This window comes from Perca fluviatilis, chromosome 1, assembly GCF_010015445.1.
Source record: "Perca fluviatilis chromosome 1, GENO_Pfluv_1.0, whole genome shotgun sequence".
NCBI lineage: Eukaryota > Metazoa > Chordata > Actinopteri > Perciformes > Percidae > Perca > Perca fluviatilis.
In genome coordinates, this window is record NC_053112.1 from 30623810 (window position 1) to 30639087 (window position 15278).

General features: G+C 42.2%; 1 protein-coding gene across 4 annotated transcripts in view; it reads right to left on the reverse strand.

Moving 5' to 3' along the window:
• bnc2 (basonuclin 2) overlaps nt 1–15278 on the reverse strand; it is a 169007-nt gene that overhangs the window by 47938 nt on the left and 105791 nt on the right. For all 4 annotated transcript variants that reach the window (XM_039802289.1, XM_039802274.1, XM_039802282.1 and 1 more), the window contains one exon: nt 119–221. In XM_039802289.1, the coding sequence (XP_039658223.1) occupies nt 119–221 (103 nt within the window). The remainder of the gene's footprint in view (nt 1–118; nt 222–15278) is intronic.

The following is a 15278-nucleotide window of genomic DNA, read 5'->3' on the forward strand; positions in this document are numbered from 1 at the left end:
GATATGCGGTTCTATTCTCTCCACAGCACCAGAAGGTATTTTTTATATGCTCAGTAAATAGGTTTGTACATTTTTTACCATATTCACCATATATCACCCTTACAATAACTTAACTCACCGTGAGCTACCCAGCCGTGTTTGCAATGGTCACATGTTCGTAGGTGAATCTTCCCTGGCTGGAAACACTCACATGTGCAGTTCACCAGTGTGCAGCGAATGGCCTGCAGAGACACAGGACAGAGGCAAAAACACGTCAGTCACAGCTTGAGCGCAGAGGAGAGATGACAAAGCAAGGACTGAGAAAGAGCACTTATCAGCAGACTGTCATAAATACAAATATGAAGCACGAATGATTACTTTGTCCAAACTCTTACTTAAAAAATACAGTTATCACTGTAATACAACACATATCAGCAGTTGCAGCCACGGCCACAAACAATAACAATAACTCTCATCCACCAAATTTCCCCAACTACTATTTTATTTCAACGTGTGAATCTGCCTACTGTAATTTCCCAGTTCATGAGAACTGGCAAATGACTTCCCTTCCTGAAAACACAGAAATGTAACTTGTTTTGACTGAGGCTCCATTACTCAACACTGGAGCTGCACTTAGTCTGACCCTGGGAAGCTTTTAGTAGTGAGAGGTTAAGTGTCCAGACTTGACGAGGGCAACTCAGTACAGCACAATGCATCGTCTGCCTAAGCCTTCATAAAAGGCTGTTAAAAACTCCTAACAAAAATCCAGGTACTTTTTGCAGGGGGAGGTCATTCGATCCGGTAAGATGTTTCACATTCTCCAAACAATAAAGAGATTGTACAGCAGGGATAAAAACGTATGATACACACAGAAATCCACACAAATGAACACAGCTCTATCATCCGAATGAGTGCAACAGCTGCAAGCTTTAAATTTCTCACTGACATGGAGAAACAAGAAGACAATAAAAGAGAAGTCAAAAGAGAAAAAGGCATTAGAAACATGAATCTTAATAAGCATTGGCAGCCCTTTGTTTATCAGACATTTTTTTACATTATCAAGATGAATGGAGGGATAAAGATAGTAACACTTCTGCAACCTAAACTGCCTCAAAGGGAATCTGCAGCTGTAGGAGGATTGGTGCAGCAAACCTTGCTCGTGGAGAAAGGAAAAAAAGTTGGAACTGTTTCACTCTTAAAACACACTTATCTCTTTTTTAAATCAAATACATTAACATTAACATGTAATGTAAGTATGGTGGCTGCTGATGTTAGAATAAAAGAAGTTAATAGCTTGATAAAATAAACAGCAATTCCACTTGATAAGGATAATATATTTTATACTTGGCATAGGCCTATATGGTGTTGAGTCAGGGCCGAATGACTGAGGGTGTTAATTATTTAGGCTGTTAAGAAAGAAAATCTGTAATGACTTTCAAAGCATTTCAGAAATTCTTTAAGGCAGGACATTGGATGTAGTGTACAAGGTGAGTGCTGTTAGTGGCTGCCTATTTATTTTGACAGGAAAATCCTAATCCAGTACTGAGCAAACGGATCAAAATGTGAAGGCACTATCTGTAGCGATACATGTGGGTGTCTGTCATAGACGGTGACAAAGGAACTGCTTGCCCTCACACCATAGCCCTATCAACTTTATGAATTTACAATCCATACTAAATATGCTATCTCATATTGTCTCACTGTTATTCTTCTAAGGCAACAGTGTGACAATAATGTGACACAGACATGCACACAAAGGGTCGTAGGTTGGAGTCCATGTCTGCGCCAACAAACTATATTTCACAATGTCAGAAACAGTCGATCAGCACTTCCAGATAGAAAGGGATCAGCAGCGCAGCTCAGCCTTCACGTCACACAGCTGAGGTCAACGCATGATTACTGATGACAGGATTTTTGTGTTCTTTTTGCATTGAAGTGCACGTTCGGGTGTTTAAATGGAGGAAATAAGATGAACTAGTCTGTGGAATTGACCAATATCCTGCAATTCAGGATATAAAACTTTGCTCACTCTTAATCTACTAAGGGACCATGAAATCTATCACAATCCCCCTCCCCCTTGCTCGCCCTAAAGTGTCGTACACCAGATTAGTAACTGGAGGTGTCAAAGTGAACATGAGCTAATCCGAGATTAAACACAAAATTACACCACTTCTAACCGTGTCACCTCGCTGTTTGACACAAGATGAGACAGGAGACAGAGATTATTTGACTTTACACCATTTTTAAGCTCTCCAGGTGCAGGCATGGCAATCCTCACCGTGTGTGAGGATTATACACCATGTGTCAGTTGGAGTGTACATACATTATGAACTGAGCTGACGTTCTTATCCAGAGCACTGTGCAATAAGTGAGTTCAGCATTCCCCTCAAGGACACTTAGGCAGCAGACATGAACATTCATTGACCGCCGATGCCCTGTGACCTTTCAGATACAGGATAGACTCAGAAAGCTGTTTTTTAATGCTGTTCTTCACATTCACATGCGGTTCCTTCTGTATGTCGTCACAATGTACAGTAAGATACACACAACATAGCCTACAACCTTGTCACAAGATCTTAATTCGTGGTTATGGATGCATCTATAATATATTCTTCTCCAATCAAATCTATATTTAACTTAAACTGTCATAAAACTGCTGTTGCACTGCTATCTAAAAAAATTATTATTATTCTACATTTCAATAATGTTAGATAGAGCTGAAATAATTAGTTATTTAATAATCTAACTAATGGAAAACGTAATCAGCAACACTGTATATAATCTATTTATTGTTGAAGTTATTTTTAAGCAATTATGCCAAAAATTCATTGGTTCCAACTTCTCAAATGTGAATTAGAATGTTGGTTCTGACAACATATATTTTGGAATATAAAGACAGTATTTATTACTGACATTTTATAGACCAGAAATAGTTCTATTAATTGTAAAAATAATCAGCAGATTAAATATTCTTTAGTTGCCACCCCAATCATGTTTCACACTGACCACTTTTGTCCACTTCTTTGTTTTTAACCCCAACTTAAATTTTCTGTACGATTCCATGTAAGATGCTTTTCCCTTTTTTTACTCTCCTTACGTAAAGATTTTGCAAACTCTTAATTTCAAGTACCCAAATTTAGCACAGTGATGTCACACAACACAACCCTTTTCTAATTACCTCTGTGTGCGGCAGCGCTAGCAGCAGCAGACGGAAATAAACAATTGGAAATATCAAATGCACCTCTGCTGTTTACGAGCTGGGGTCTGACAGCTGACAAGATAGTTAAGGGGCGTCTAATACGGCAATTAGAGTGTGCCACTGTCTGCGGGGCTGCTGCTGTGACAAGGCGCCCTCTAATCACTGACTTATTACGCTGGCTAGCAGCACCTCTCATATCTGGCCCATTAAGCAGACAGCAGCATTAAGAAGCATTAAAGCAGCAAGCCCCCTCAACTGAGGAGGCATTGACGGGAGAAAAGGGAAGGGAGAGGACGTACTGTGCCTGTTATATTCATTTGTGCGTTGTTCCACATTCAGTAAGGAACTTGTAAGAGAAGAGTAACACATGAGATGTTTGTGATATGGCGGCATCAGCCTTGATCATACGCAATAAGGTGAAAGATTAACGAGTGATTACAGAATTTTTTAGGAAAGGCAGCAGACGGATGTGTCAAAGATGGCCATCAAAAGCAACATCATCAAGGATGTGTGAGTTTGTCTGCGTGTGTGGCTTGTCAGAGGAAACAAGAAAGACAAATTCATAAAGACTTCTTCTCATGATTCTCACGTACTCCAAACTCTGCTTCTGTGGCCAGCATGGATCTGGGTTGCATTTGGCCGTCGTTTAACCTGAGTCTGGCCTGGGCTGGGTCAGGGACAAGGGCCCGGATCCCACTGCTACACTCGCACATATTTGTCACAGCAGGCGGGGGAGGAGGCTGTGTTATCTGAGGCCTGGCCAGATACACAGCATTAGTCACTGTGCTAGCGTCTCGCCAGGGTTTCCTCTTTGGCTCACAACTAAAGAGGACGATGGTGAGGCAAAGGACAGAAGGGTGTGTATGAGCGAGTGTGTGTGTGAGACTTCGTAAATCACTAGAAAAATGAGCGGCTAAAAAAGTGAAAGCTCTTAGCAAGTGAAGAAAATCCCACAATGCTGAAGCAATTAGATCCAGACAACAGTCAACACTCTCACACAGCTGCTGTGTTACCGCTGTGGTCAACAACTTAACCTAGCTGCGTTCAGAAAGCATCATTTTCGGCCCTTATCTGGCTCAAGTGTGTGTGTGTGTGTGTGTGTGTGTGTGTGTCTCACTGCTGGGTTTTGTTTAGCTGGAGGCTTGATGTTTCATGGATGTTTTGCTTGGCTCGCAATCCCTGTCCCAGCCCAATTGTATAAACACTGACAGTCGGCAATGGCCAGCATCAGACTGGGGAGGACTCTCAATTAAAAGACTGTTAGTGGGACAGATGGACTGAAGAACTGCAGGAAAGAGGAGCTACAGAACAAGATGGCTTCAGCCTGGACTCTTGTAGTCGGGTCCAAAGAGGATTTTAAACAGACTGGGTGAGACAGGCAACATGGCCCAGAATTATTGCCGGCACATGCAAATGAGTCCATCCCTAAACTAAGCAGCATATGTAGAGGTCAACAAAGACAGAGCCTTGGCCATTACAAGTAGCCTTGGCCATTACAAGTCCTATGAAACCATAGAACTGATGGTGATCCTAATATACTATTTGATACGACTGTTTTACTACCCTGTCATATTTTAAGGTTGACATTGTAACAATATGCCACCAAAAACACCACTAGTCCCTTTCAGCCTCTCTGTATACTCCCTTGACAGCGTACAATGGAAAGCCAACCCAGACAGCTGCTAGATGCTGGCTGTGTATTGTTCCTCCTACTTTAATTGAAACCTTTACCATGTTCAACACACAGCCACAAACCACATTCCTTGTTTGGTGAGTTAAGCTAAGCCGAGATTTAAATGAAAACCCTGTGTGTGCCTTCTCTTTGCAGCAGCAGCTTCAGATTTAAATTTGTCTCTGCTTAGGGTCACTGTAAAACACTGGGAGCATCTTGTCCTCTCTTCCACCCACAAGATATTATCTCATCCATGAGTTAGCTGCTGAAATGCTGTCAATTTCCTGCCAGAAATGTGCAGCCAACGTGTGTCGGAAAAGAGGCACAGCAGCTTTGCGTGTCATAAAACGAGGGCCTGGCTCCGTCAGATAGATCAGGACTTCACAATGTCCATATTGGAAACAGGTGACAAATAAAGCACGCTGAATAAGGAAAGTCTTTGTAGTCGGACACAGCACGCCACAAAATACAAGGGAGCAAATACCTCATGCCAAGGCTAATTTTTGCTTGTTGGATTTTATATGTTGGATTTGACTTGAAAAGGAGCTTTCTTGCCTTACAAAGTGCTTCAAAATAAACTACAATTAATCACTGACTTCAGTGTAAAACTGTTATACTGTACAGGGGGAAACAGAAAAGACTAGTATCTTCCCTCTGAAATCCCTACAGTGGAAGGCCCATCCTTCCTGTCAGTTCTGGTTTTGAGCCCAGCGGCTGGCAGTCACAGAGCCAGAGGTCCCTGTCCTTTGTGCAGCTGTGCGTCTGGGCTTTGACACGGGGCAGAGCGACCAGAGCTATGCTAATGGGAACCAAATGGGGCGTGAGTCCCCGGTGGATTACAGAAGGAGAAGAGAAGCATGTGTTTTCATGTATTCATGTGGAGACCTGGGACCCCTGTCTTTTCTTCCTTTTTTTTCTCCTTTCTTTAAGTCAAACAAATAAAAGCAGCAATGTCTGTTGCTTGCACGCACCCTTAATTAATGCTCTTTGTGACTAGACAGATTTTGAGATTCATTATCAATCAGTGAATGTGTCACAGGGCTTATAAAATGTATACAACAAGTTATTACAGTGTTTAGATTTAGCGCTTTTTATAGGGATGTTAGTAATTTACTGTAAACTACTTAGACTATTATTGAAAAGGGCCACATTTGAAAATGAAGTTTGGAAATGAAGTGAGCAAGGTAAATAAACATTAAACAAAGGCTGGGGAACAATAATAGTCATCTGTGAACCTATTGTGTCTGTGAAACATAAGTTTCAGATGCTTGGCAGTGCCTCTCAGTCTTGTCTCAATGTTGCAAAGTTAGGTGCAGCTGATTTAATAAATGAAGGGGTCATAATTTCAAGCCTGCTGGACTTCTAGCCCTTTGTGGTGCCATCTGACATAGCAAATCCTTTCTTCTACCTTTTGTGAACACATGCAAAATGTTGTACTGCTGCCCGCTAGTAATGGAATTGCAATACAGTCTTCACTGATAGGAATCACTAATCAGGAACATACAGTACATCTAAAGTTCATATCTGGCAATCTAAACAACTGAATTGTGAGTGATGATATCTGTCATTCCAGATGACATCCAGTTTCAACTTCGACCGGAGGACCAGTCCTGTCTTTTTGGTTTGTTAGCTGTCACATATGACTCACGCTCAACCCATGTTATTACTCCACAATCAAACCAGCAAAATGTCTTTATCCAACATTCCTGCTTCTTCTGTGTGGTGTTGACACAGTCGCAGAAACATTTCCCCGTAACATTTCAAATCAGATCAATGACGAAACCTTAAGTCTGACTCACCCGCATGATAAATAGCCGTGCGTGTACTTCAGGACAGTCATGCTTGTTTATGAAGTGGACGGAAAAAGGACCCAGCTGGCTTTGATATTGTGAAACAGAGGAGATGGAGTATAATATCACAATACTGGACCAGAAATATAACCCTGTGATCTCGCTATCATATGCCATGCTCTCTTGTCAGTGCAGCCTGTATAGAGAGAGAGCTGTGCCACACTGTTAACACTGGACTACACTGTCAGTTCAAATACCCAAGCATCAAGGGAGCAGCAGTTTCTCCCATCTTTTGTGTAGACAGCAGGTCCAGGTAGAGGCCCCCAGTCCAGGCCCCTGGCCCCTCTCAGCTCTCCTCAAAGCATTTCCCCAGCCAGAGATCAAACCATCTGCCCAGTGACAGACCTCTGGGTCCACAGACACAAGGGCAGGTTCAAAGAAGGGTGCTAGGGGAAGCAGGGAGGGGATGGAGGGAGAGAAAGAGAGAGAGAGAACGAACGTAAAGTTGGCAAAAAGAAAGAGAAGTGAGATAGGAAGGGAGCAGCAGGGGTGAGTTTGACGGGGGGGAATCAGGTATCGGAAAGGTGGGGAAAAGTTGTTGCACCAAAGGTGGAGAAGGCTGAGGAAAGCTGATGAGGGGAGGTAGGAAGGTTGAGGAAACGTTGTCCAAAAGATGCCAGGCTAGATGTCCCAAATTGTGTTTATATACACATTTTACAAGATAAATTGAAATACTGTGTTGGTGTTACTGTTCAACTAAATAATAGCTAAATAAATTATGCTGGTGCGACCAATGTCAGCGACAGGTTTTAAAACCATATCAGTGTCAACATACAGTATATGTCGGCCAGTAAATAACCGATTGTAGTACAGAAATTCCCAAAATATGTTTCAGGTTCATAGTTTGTTCACCAGAGAGGACTTATACGTTGTTGTTTTTTTCAACTATGTACCTGCTCAGTACATACGTTGGTCATAATTCTTAATAACCAAATTTAAAAGATCCTTTTTTTGGTTCCACCCAAAACTTTAAAAAACAAACTAAATAAAATTTACATGGATATAAAACAAAGACAATCCTCAAAACCAGCAAATGCTTATTGCTAATTTTAGTGTTATTCTTGCTTGATGAATGATTTTAAAGATGAATCAATAATCCAAATTGTCATATCATTTTGTGTTGTTTTTTTTGTTTTTTTACTAAATGCTCTAGCAATAAAGTAAAATTAAAAGGCAGAAATCACTCTGTAGGTTGTTAGGCTCATTGTTCAGAGACACGCTTCCTTATCACTGGCCTTTGTGTGGACAGGAAAGGGAAGAAAATAAAAGAGACCATTGTCGTCAATATATTCGAGATCTGCTCTGACCTTCAGCCTATCAGAGGGAGCGACCTGCGCCAGATAAGGACAACTCCCTGTCACACTTGACACCTGCACTCGCTGGCCCACTGATCGCCCCCACGCCAAATGCAAATATCACTGTAAGGCCCAGCACTGCAACAACATGCTAGGTTTCTGCCTGGAGACTTAAGGGAGTGACATGACCACACAGTGCAACCAGACACATGAAAAGAGAGAGGAGAGAGGCAGTGAAAGGGAAGGGGACCGAAGAAATGTGAGGAGTGGTGGAAATAGAGAGAGGGGAGAGAAGATGACCAACATCGTCTGCTCTTTACTTCCCTCCCCATCTACACCCTAACACAAACAGAAAGTATTAGTCAGAGCCCAGACATATTGCCGACCCCTCTCTGCGAGGGGACATCTCCATGGCGATCATTGGTTGGCGTGGGCGACGGTACGCACACACGGTGCAGGCTTGACAGCAGCGTGACGACAGAAGGCCAACACTGCTGAGACTCCCCCAAATTGACATTTAGTCATCACACTAGTCTACAGGGTGGGACTCTACCTCCTGAACTACACACATACAAGCGCCCACACACTCTCCCACATTCCCTCTCATGCAAACATGTGCACACACACAGACACACACACACACACACAAACACCCCCACTCAGTGAATTCCCCTACTCAAACCAGCTCGCAGCCAGAGAAATCTTGGAAGATTTCCTAGATATGATCTCGCCAATAGCTCTTTATTTTCTTTGACCATTTTTAATGTAAAAACGGCTGCACTAATTGTGTGTAAGCAATCTCCAAATTATGTGTTTTTTCAACTAAACCGAACACTACTGTAGACAGATTGGCTGGTTTTCAAGACACACGACCGGGCAATAATATTTGTTTCTTTCCTCTGAGTTTTGTTCAAACAGTGTGTCAGCATGGTGGTTTACTTGTAAACACCTGGGCCTGCACACCCAACAGCTGTGGAAATACAAAAGTATGTATAAGCTATGCTGAACCATGGATAATTGCTCTATTTGGATTATTTGCAAGCAAGTGCTACATCCACTGACATTATAAAATATCACCAAAAGTGACAGAGCAACAAGAAGAAAGAAAAATCAATGCCCAGGTTGTTGTTATGTACAGATCTGTGCAATCATTTACCTCAGCCAGCATAGTGAGAAGACTGCTCCTGATCACGTAGTTCCACGATTTAGATAGAACGCTCCAAGAAAAAGCTGAAACATTTATTAGTATTTACAGTCTCAGTCTGCAAATGACACAGAAAACAGGGCAGAGATACACACACAGAAAGAGGGGAGGGAGAGGAAGAGAGTGTTTAACCAATGGCTACATTACTGCAATGACAAGTTTGTCACTCCCAAAGCCACACAATGAGTGAGGAGTGTCTTTGGACCTGTGTGTGTGTGTGTGTGTGTGTGTGTGTGTGTGTGTGTGTGTGTGTGTGTGTGTGTGTGTGTGTGTGTGTGTGTGTGTGTGTGTGTGACAACGAGAGAGGGAGGGAGACTGCAAACCAAAGGAAAGTCCATCTGAGTGTCTTAGTCTTTATCAGTCTTACAAAGTTCACAGATAGAGGGGCTGAAGTGGAGGCTCGACGCTGTTCCAGAGTCACAGGTCACAAAGAAGACAGAGCGGCTCAAATTGGCAGGAGGGAGGAAAGAAATAAAGCGCACAAAAAAAAGAAACTCACAGTTGCGTGAGGAAAGCAGTGCCAAGCCTTGGTGATTGCCATTCTGCAATCGACCTAACCAAATTGCAAATTCCCTCTCAGGACCCTCTAAGTCCGCTTCACTTGGCGAAAGCTGGAATCCTTATTTCTGCAATTATAAAGCTATTGACTAATTCGACATATGTTAGCGTGTCTTCCAGCGCACGAGTGCTGGTGTGCCATTGAGTCATTAACTTTGACAAATTGTGACAGACTTTTTTATTGCCACCCAATCATGAGAAACGAGACTGTGGCAGAGGAGTTAATGAGTGGCATGTTTTCCTCCTCTTCCTCCCCCCCCCACCAACTTGCTCTCTCGCTCCTCTCCAACCCTTCCACTTAGATTCCTGCACCCCCAAATCCCCTCACCCCTCCATATTTATAATTTTACCACATCCTAACAATAACACGGCCGGTACTCTGCACAAAACACGCGGGCCCTTGCCTAATGAATCTCATGCCTTTACCGCGGTAAAATGGCCAGTAAGTATTACCAGCTGCGACACTCTCCCTCTTTCTCTCCCTTCTTGGCAGTGGCATTGAGCTTGGGAGTGCAGGGGTGGGTGGGTGGTGGGGGATTCAGGGGGGGTGGGGGGGGAACAAGGCAGACACATCTGAGTGCAGCTGGACCAGGGAGAGAGAGGTGGGGGATGAGGGGGAGAAAGACCGCAAGACTCCGTGTTTCCAGCTGCCTTTCTCAGGGGCTCGGTTTTCTTTTCCTCCTCACGGTTTTTCGCAAGGCCCTTCTGGTCCCAGCTTACTTGAAAAATCACAAACACACACACACACATAGACACACTCACACACAGATGCACACACGCCCTGATCCACCTCCCCTCAATCCCTCACATACGGCCATCTTTGTTTGGACAGGGCTCAGGAGTTCCAGAAAAGCTCTCTCAGATGTGCTGAAGTAAGGGAAAAACAAAACAAACTGGCCCTCACACACACACACACACACGCACGCACACACGCACACACGCACGCACACACGCACACACACACACACACACATGCACACACTTAAAATGTATGTGAATGCGCAGACACCAACAAGTACTTGGCGCTCACACATAACACTGTGTAGGAGAAGTTCATACACACTCCCACACACACACATGAACAATTTCACATGTGTGAAAGCCAAAATACCAGCTTCAACCAGAGAACAAATTTGCAAAGAGATGAAAAAAGTGGCATACATTTTTCTTCATGGAGGTAGGCAGCCTACTATTGAAGGCATGCATTCTTTTACACTGTGTGTGTGTGTGTGTGTGTATGTGTGTGTGTGTGTTTGCGTGTCCCAATCCAGGATCACAGCACCAGGGCAGGCCTGAAGCATACCTCGACATGTGTTACCTCTTTGTAATATTGACTTTGTTATAGCTATACTAGTGGGAGAGTAGAGCCAGGAGCCCGGGCCTTGCAGTAGTGGGGCCCCTGAGTTCGCTAGAAAACAAATACCCGAACAGGCCGTGAAAATAGAAAACACAGTACCACAATATCAATCTATAAAAATAAAAACGTCCCTCCCTCCTGCCTCTGAACTTTTAAATTTTCGCTCTCTAAATTAAGAATATTGTTTGTCTGATTCCATTCCTGCAGGGTGTTGCTTACAAATCCGTGGGATTTGGCAACCGAGTGCGTCTTGGCCTGGCCTTCCTGTCTGAGCATGTGTACTGGACCAACTGTAAAAGTCAAAAATCCTCCTTCTTTAAAGCCTTGAATTACTGTATAATTTCATTTAAATACCAAACTGCTTCTAGGGTCATGCAAACATGCTGTCAATGTATCCAAATCTGTTCTGTTTCAAATGAATAGCAATTATCAGAGCAAGATTTCACTTAGTCAATATATACAAAAGAAATAAGCCTCTACATTTCTAGTGAAAAATAATGAGGATAAATGTAAGAATCCCTCAGATTTCAGATGACACATATAACCAAGATAAAGGGAAAGCACATATGCTGTTTATTTGATTGCTTTGCAGAAATAAAAGATTGATTATCATTTTCTTGTTCCTGGGAGTGTAAATCTCATCTTGTCTCTTTCCCCAGTGATGATTTTGCTTATACATTTGAATAATGAAGGCAAGTCATTTGAATATTCCCTCTGTATTAAAAAAAAAAAAAAAATGTTTTTACACGATGCAGCAATATTAGCCATGTTAATTGGGCTCTTTGGACTTTCCCAAAAGAAAGGCTAAATTAATTACTTATGTCGACAAAATGTCAGACACGCCGGTCTAATATATCTACAACTGTTTCCAACAGTGTTGTTTTTTTGTCTGTTTGTGTGTGAGAGAGATTATGAATGCCCTTAAAAACACTCTGAGCGTCCACCAGCCTGAGTTAGATCTAATGAACGAGATGGGAACAAAATGCTTTGACATCCTCTCCATGTTTCATGGGTGGCTCTTGAGAGCCCTTCTCCAATATCCATCCCCTCTTCTCATACTAATCAGCCACTACAGTATTGACTGTTTGTGCTTGCAAAGTGACTCGTTTTAGTATGTGTCTGCCTGCGCTGTGCAAACACACACACGCACACATTTCTTATGCTCCAACGTGCCAATCCATTTTGTAATTAAACTTGTAAGAGAAAGTGAATTATTTGCAGGACGTTATGTGGTTGTCTGTGTGTGAAATGTATGATGTGTTCATTAATGTGTATGTGTACCCACCACCATCGGGGGCTTTGAAGTTCCACTTTTTTTTCTTTTTTTTAGCTTTTGGCTGTTTTTCAGTCTTGAAGAAAAACTGTATCAGCGCATTTTCCTCAAGTACGAATAAACATTAGACATTGGGAGAAGAGGCGATGGGGATACATTATGAATATATGTGAATGTGAGACGATCAGATGATGTGAGTGTGTGTGTACATTCACGCACGTGCATTTGTGCACACACACACGTGCGAGTGTGCAGTGAGCAAGAGCTAACAGAGAGGCCTGCTGATGCCATGTTTCAGACGACCCCTTGAAGTGGAAATGAGCTTCCTCGGTCTTATAACTAGTCCGTTCTCACAAAGTCAGCAAACTCTGCCACCCCTCCAAAGAAATGCAGACGCCTCCCCTCCCTCCAACCTCCCCACCCAGCCCTGTGGTCAGCATGCAGGATGAATTCACCATCAAGACCTAAGAAACATACAGGTCCACCTCATTTCATCTGCTTTTGTTGTTGTTCTAGCAGGATAAAAGAGGTGCCGCTTCAGTCTTCAGATGGCTTTTGTCCTGACTTTCAAAGCAATGCAATGTCAACTACTGTAGATTAGGGTAGGAAAAGAATATTCATGGTGTATACGTCCTTAACCCACAGTAAACAGAAGAACTTAAACTGTTGACCTTAGCAATATCTTTGTTCCCTTTAGATGCATGTTTTCCAGCTGCATTGCCTGAAAGTGCAAATCCTGCAAGGATTTGTTTTCAGTATTTGTAGGAAAAGTATTTTTTTTTTCTAATGATGCATTGATTGTTTAATTTCTTAAATAAAAAATAATGTCAGATTCCCATCCAAATATGGCAAAACTGAAAGTGATGTCTTAAAAATTCTTATTTTGTCTGATCAACAATCGAAAATCCAAAAAGTTCCAACATATTTAGAGAGAAAACTGATTTTAGAAGCTGTAACCAGAACATTTAGGAATTTTCACTTATAATATTACTTAAATGATTATTTAAGCGTCAAAATTGTTATAGATTCATTTTCTGTTGGTTGGTTGAATAATTAATAATCAACTAGTTTTTCCATCACTGTCTGCAGCAAAACTCCATTGACCGATTCCTTTAGACTCACTGAGTCATTACAAGAGCTGTTTCTATTTAATCCAGGCTCAGAACACTGGAACACATGTTTATGATCGTTTTTATTTAATGAAAAGATTAGCTCAGTCTGGAAATATGTTTATGACCTTGTGTTTATGAGTGTGTCTGTATGTGTACATTTTGTACATCTCTTCTTTTCTATTATAATTATTCCTATTATTATTATGCTGTGTGTATGCTCGCATCTGATGTAGTGTGCATGCACGCATGCTGCTGTTTGAACCTGTGCGAGCACCTGAGGGTCCATCCCCAGCCGTCCTCGGAGTGGAGAGCGACAGCTGTACAGTGATGCTGTAGCGATAGGCATCATCGGCTTGCTAGAGACTAATTGGTCCACAGCGCTCCTCTGAGTGGCCTCGCTAATTAATTAGAAAGGCAGTGGAGCTGAAATTTTTAATCAGGACACCAGGCTCTCCAGCAAGCAGGAAAAAAAGACACATTACCCCATCATTCCATGTAATCCACCTGACACTGATCTCCCATGTTGTGATGTGAAATGTGTTGTGTGTTTAGGTATTCATATGATCTGGCAAGGGAATAAGAAATACATTTATTACAGGGATTATTGGATCATTTTAATTCTGAGAGTTTCAGAAACGCTGGGTGTCGTAAAAAAGTATGCATGACTTATATTTGGTTTTGACCCCAAGAGAACGATGTAAAAGTGGTCTTTTCCTCTGTGTGTTTGTGTAGCACATGTACATATCATGATTTCCACTGATGTAAATTATGTACTGACTGGTCCTTATTTGTAGTGACAAGATGCCGATAATGTACTATAACGTGGTGACAAGAAATGTTACTGCTGCTGATCGAAATCGCTGAAGAGTGTGCTCTTGTGTGATCTTTTCTTTTCCCCTTTTTTTTTTTCTTTTTTTATAATTCCTTCTACACCTTGAAAGCAAAATATTATTTTTCCTTCTCCCCCCTATCTGTACTTAACTTAAATTAAAAGCAGTCACTCAAACTAACACTTTCCCTCATACTGAAAAGAGACTGGAAATCACAAGCTTGTTTTAAAAAAAAAACAAAAAAAAAAACATCCCCTGGTTTTCTATTTCTTACTGAAAAAAGGGAAAAGATGATTCTAAGGAAACAATGCTTTCACACCGTTTTGGAGGCACATTTGTGTCCCGAAGCTGCGCACAGCACACCACAATGATTTGTGGTGAAGGGCCAGAGTCTGGGAGGAATCAGCCAGAGACCAAAAGACAAGAGCCCTGCTAAAACGAGAGCTGCGCTGGTCAGCCACTTCACACAGAAGGCAAGGGAAACATGTGTTCATCATCGCACTACTGGGATGACAAACTTCCACCACCGACTATAGACTTACAGTACCAGGAAAGTGTATGGACATAAAACAGGAACACATAGATAACAAGTCTACTGTGGTAGAGTGAATATGGAATGAAAATTGGCCAGCAAACTTTCCATCAAGGGGAAAGTTTCTGAAATGCACACGCACGCACCTTTACCTCACGTGGCGACATTAGCTTTGTGCTGTGTCCTAATCTTCGTGACTGTCTTGGCTTTGCTCGTCGCTAATCAGCCAGACGCTCTTATCAGCCGGTTGCTTTAGCCAAAATAAACACATGCCGCCTTTTTATTGCTTTGTTTTCACAGGTCATTAGGGGAAGGAGAGAAGACGCATTGATTAGCTTTCCAGACCACTGGATTATTGTTGTGTTATGGCTATCATCATTAAGTTTCATTAAGGCTGTGGTTGTTCTTGTTTCCAGA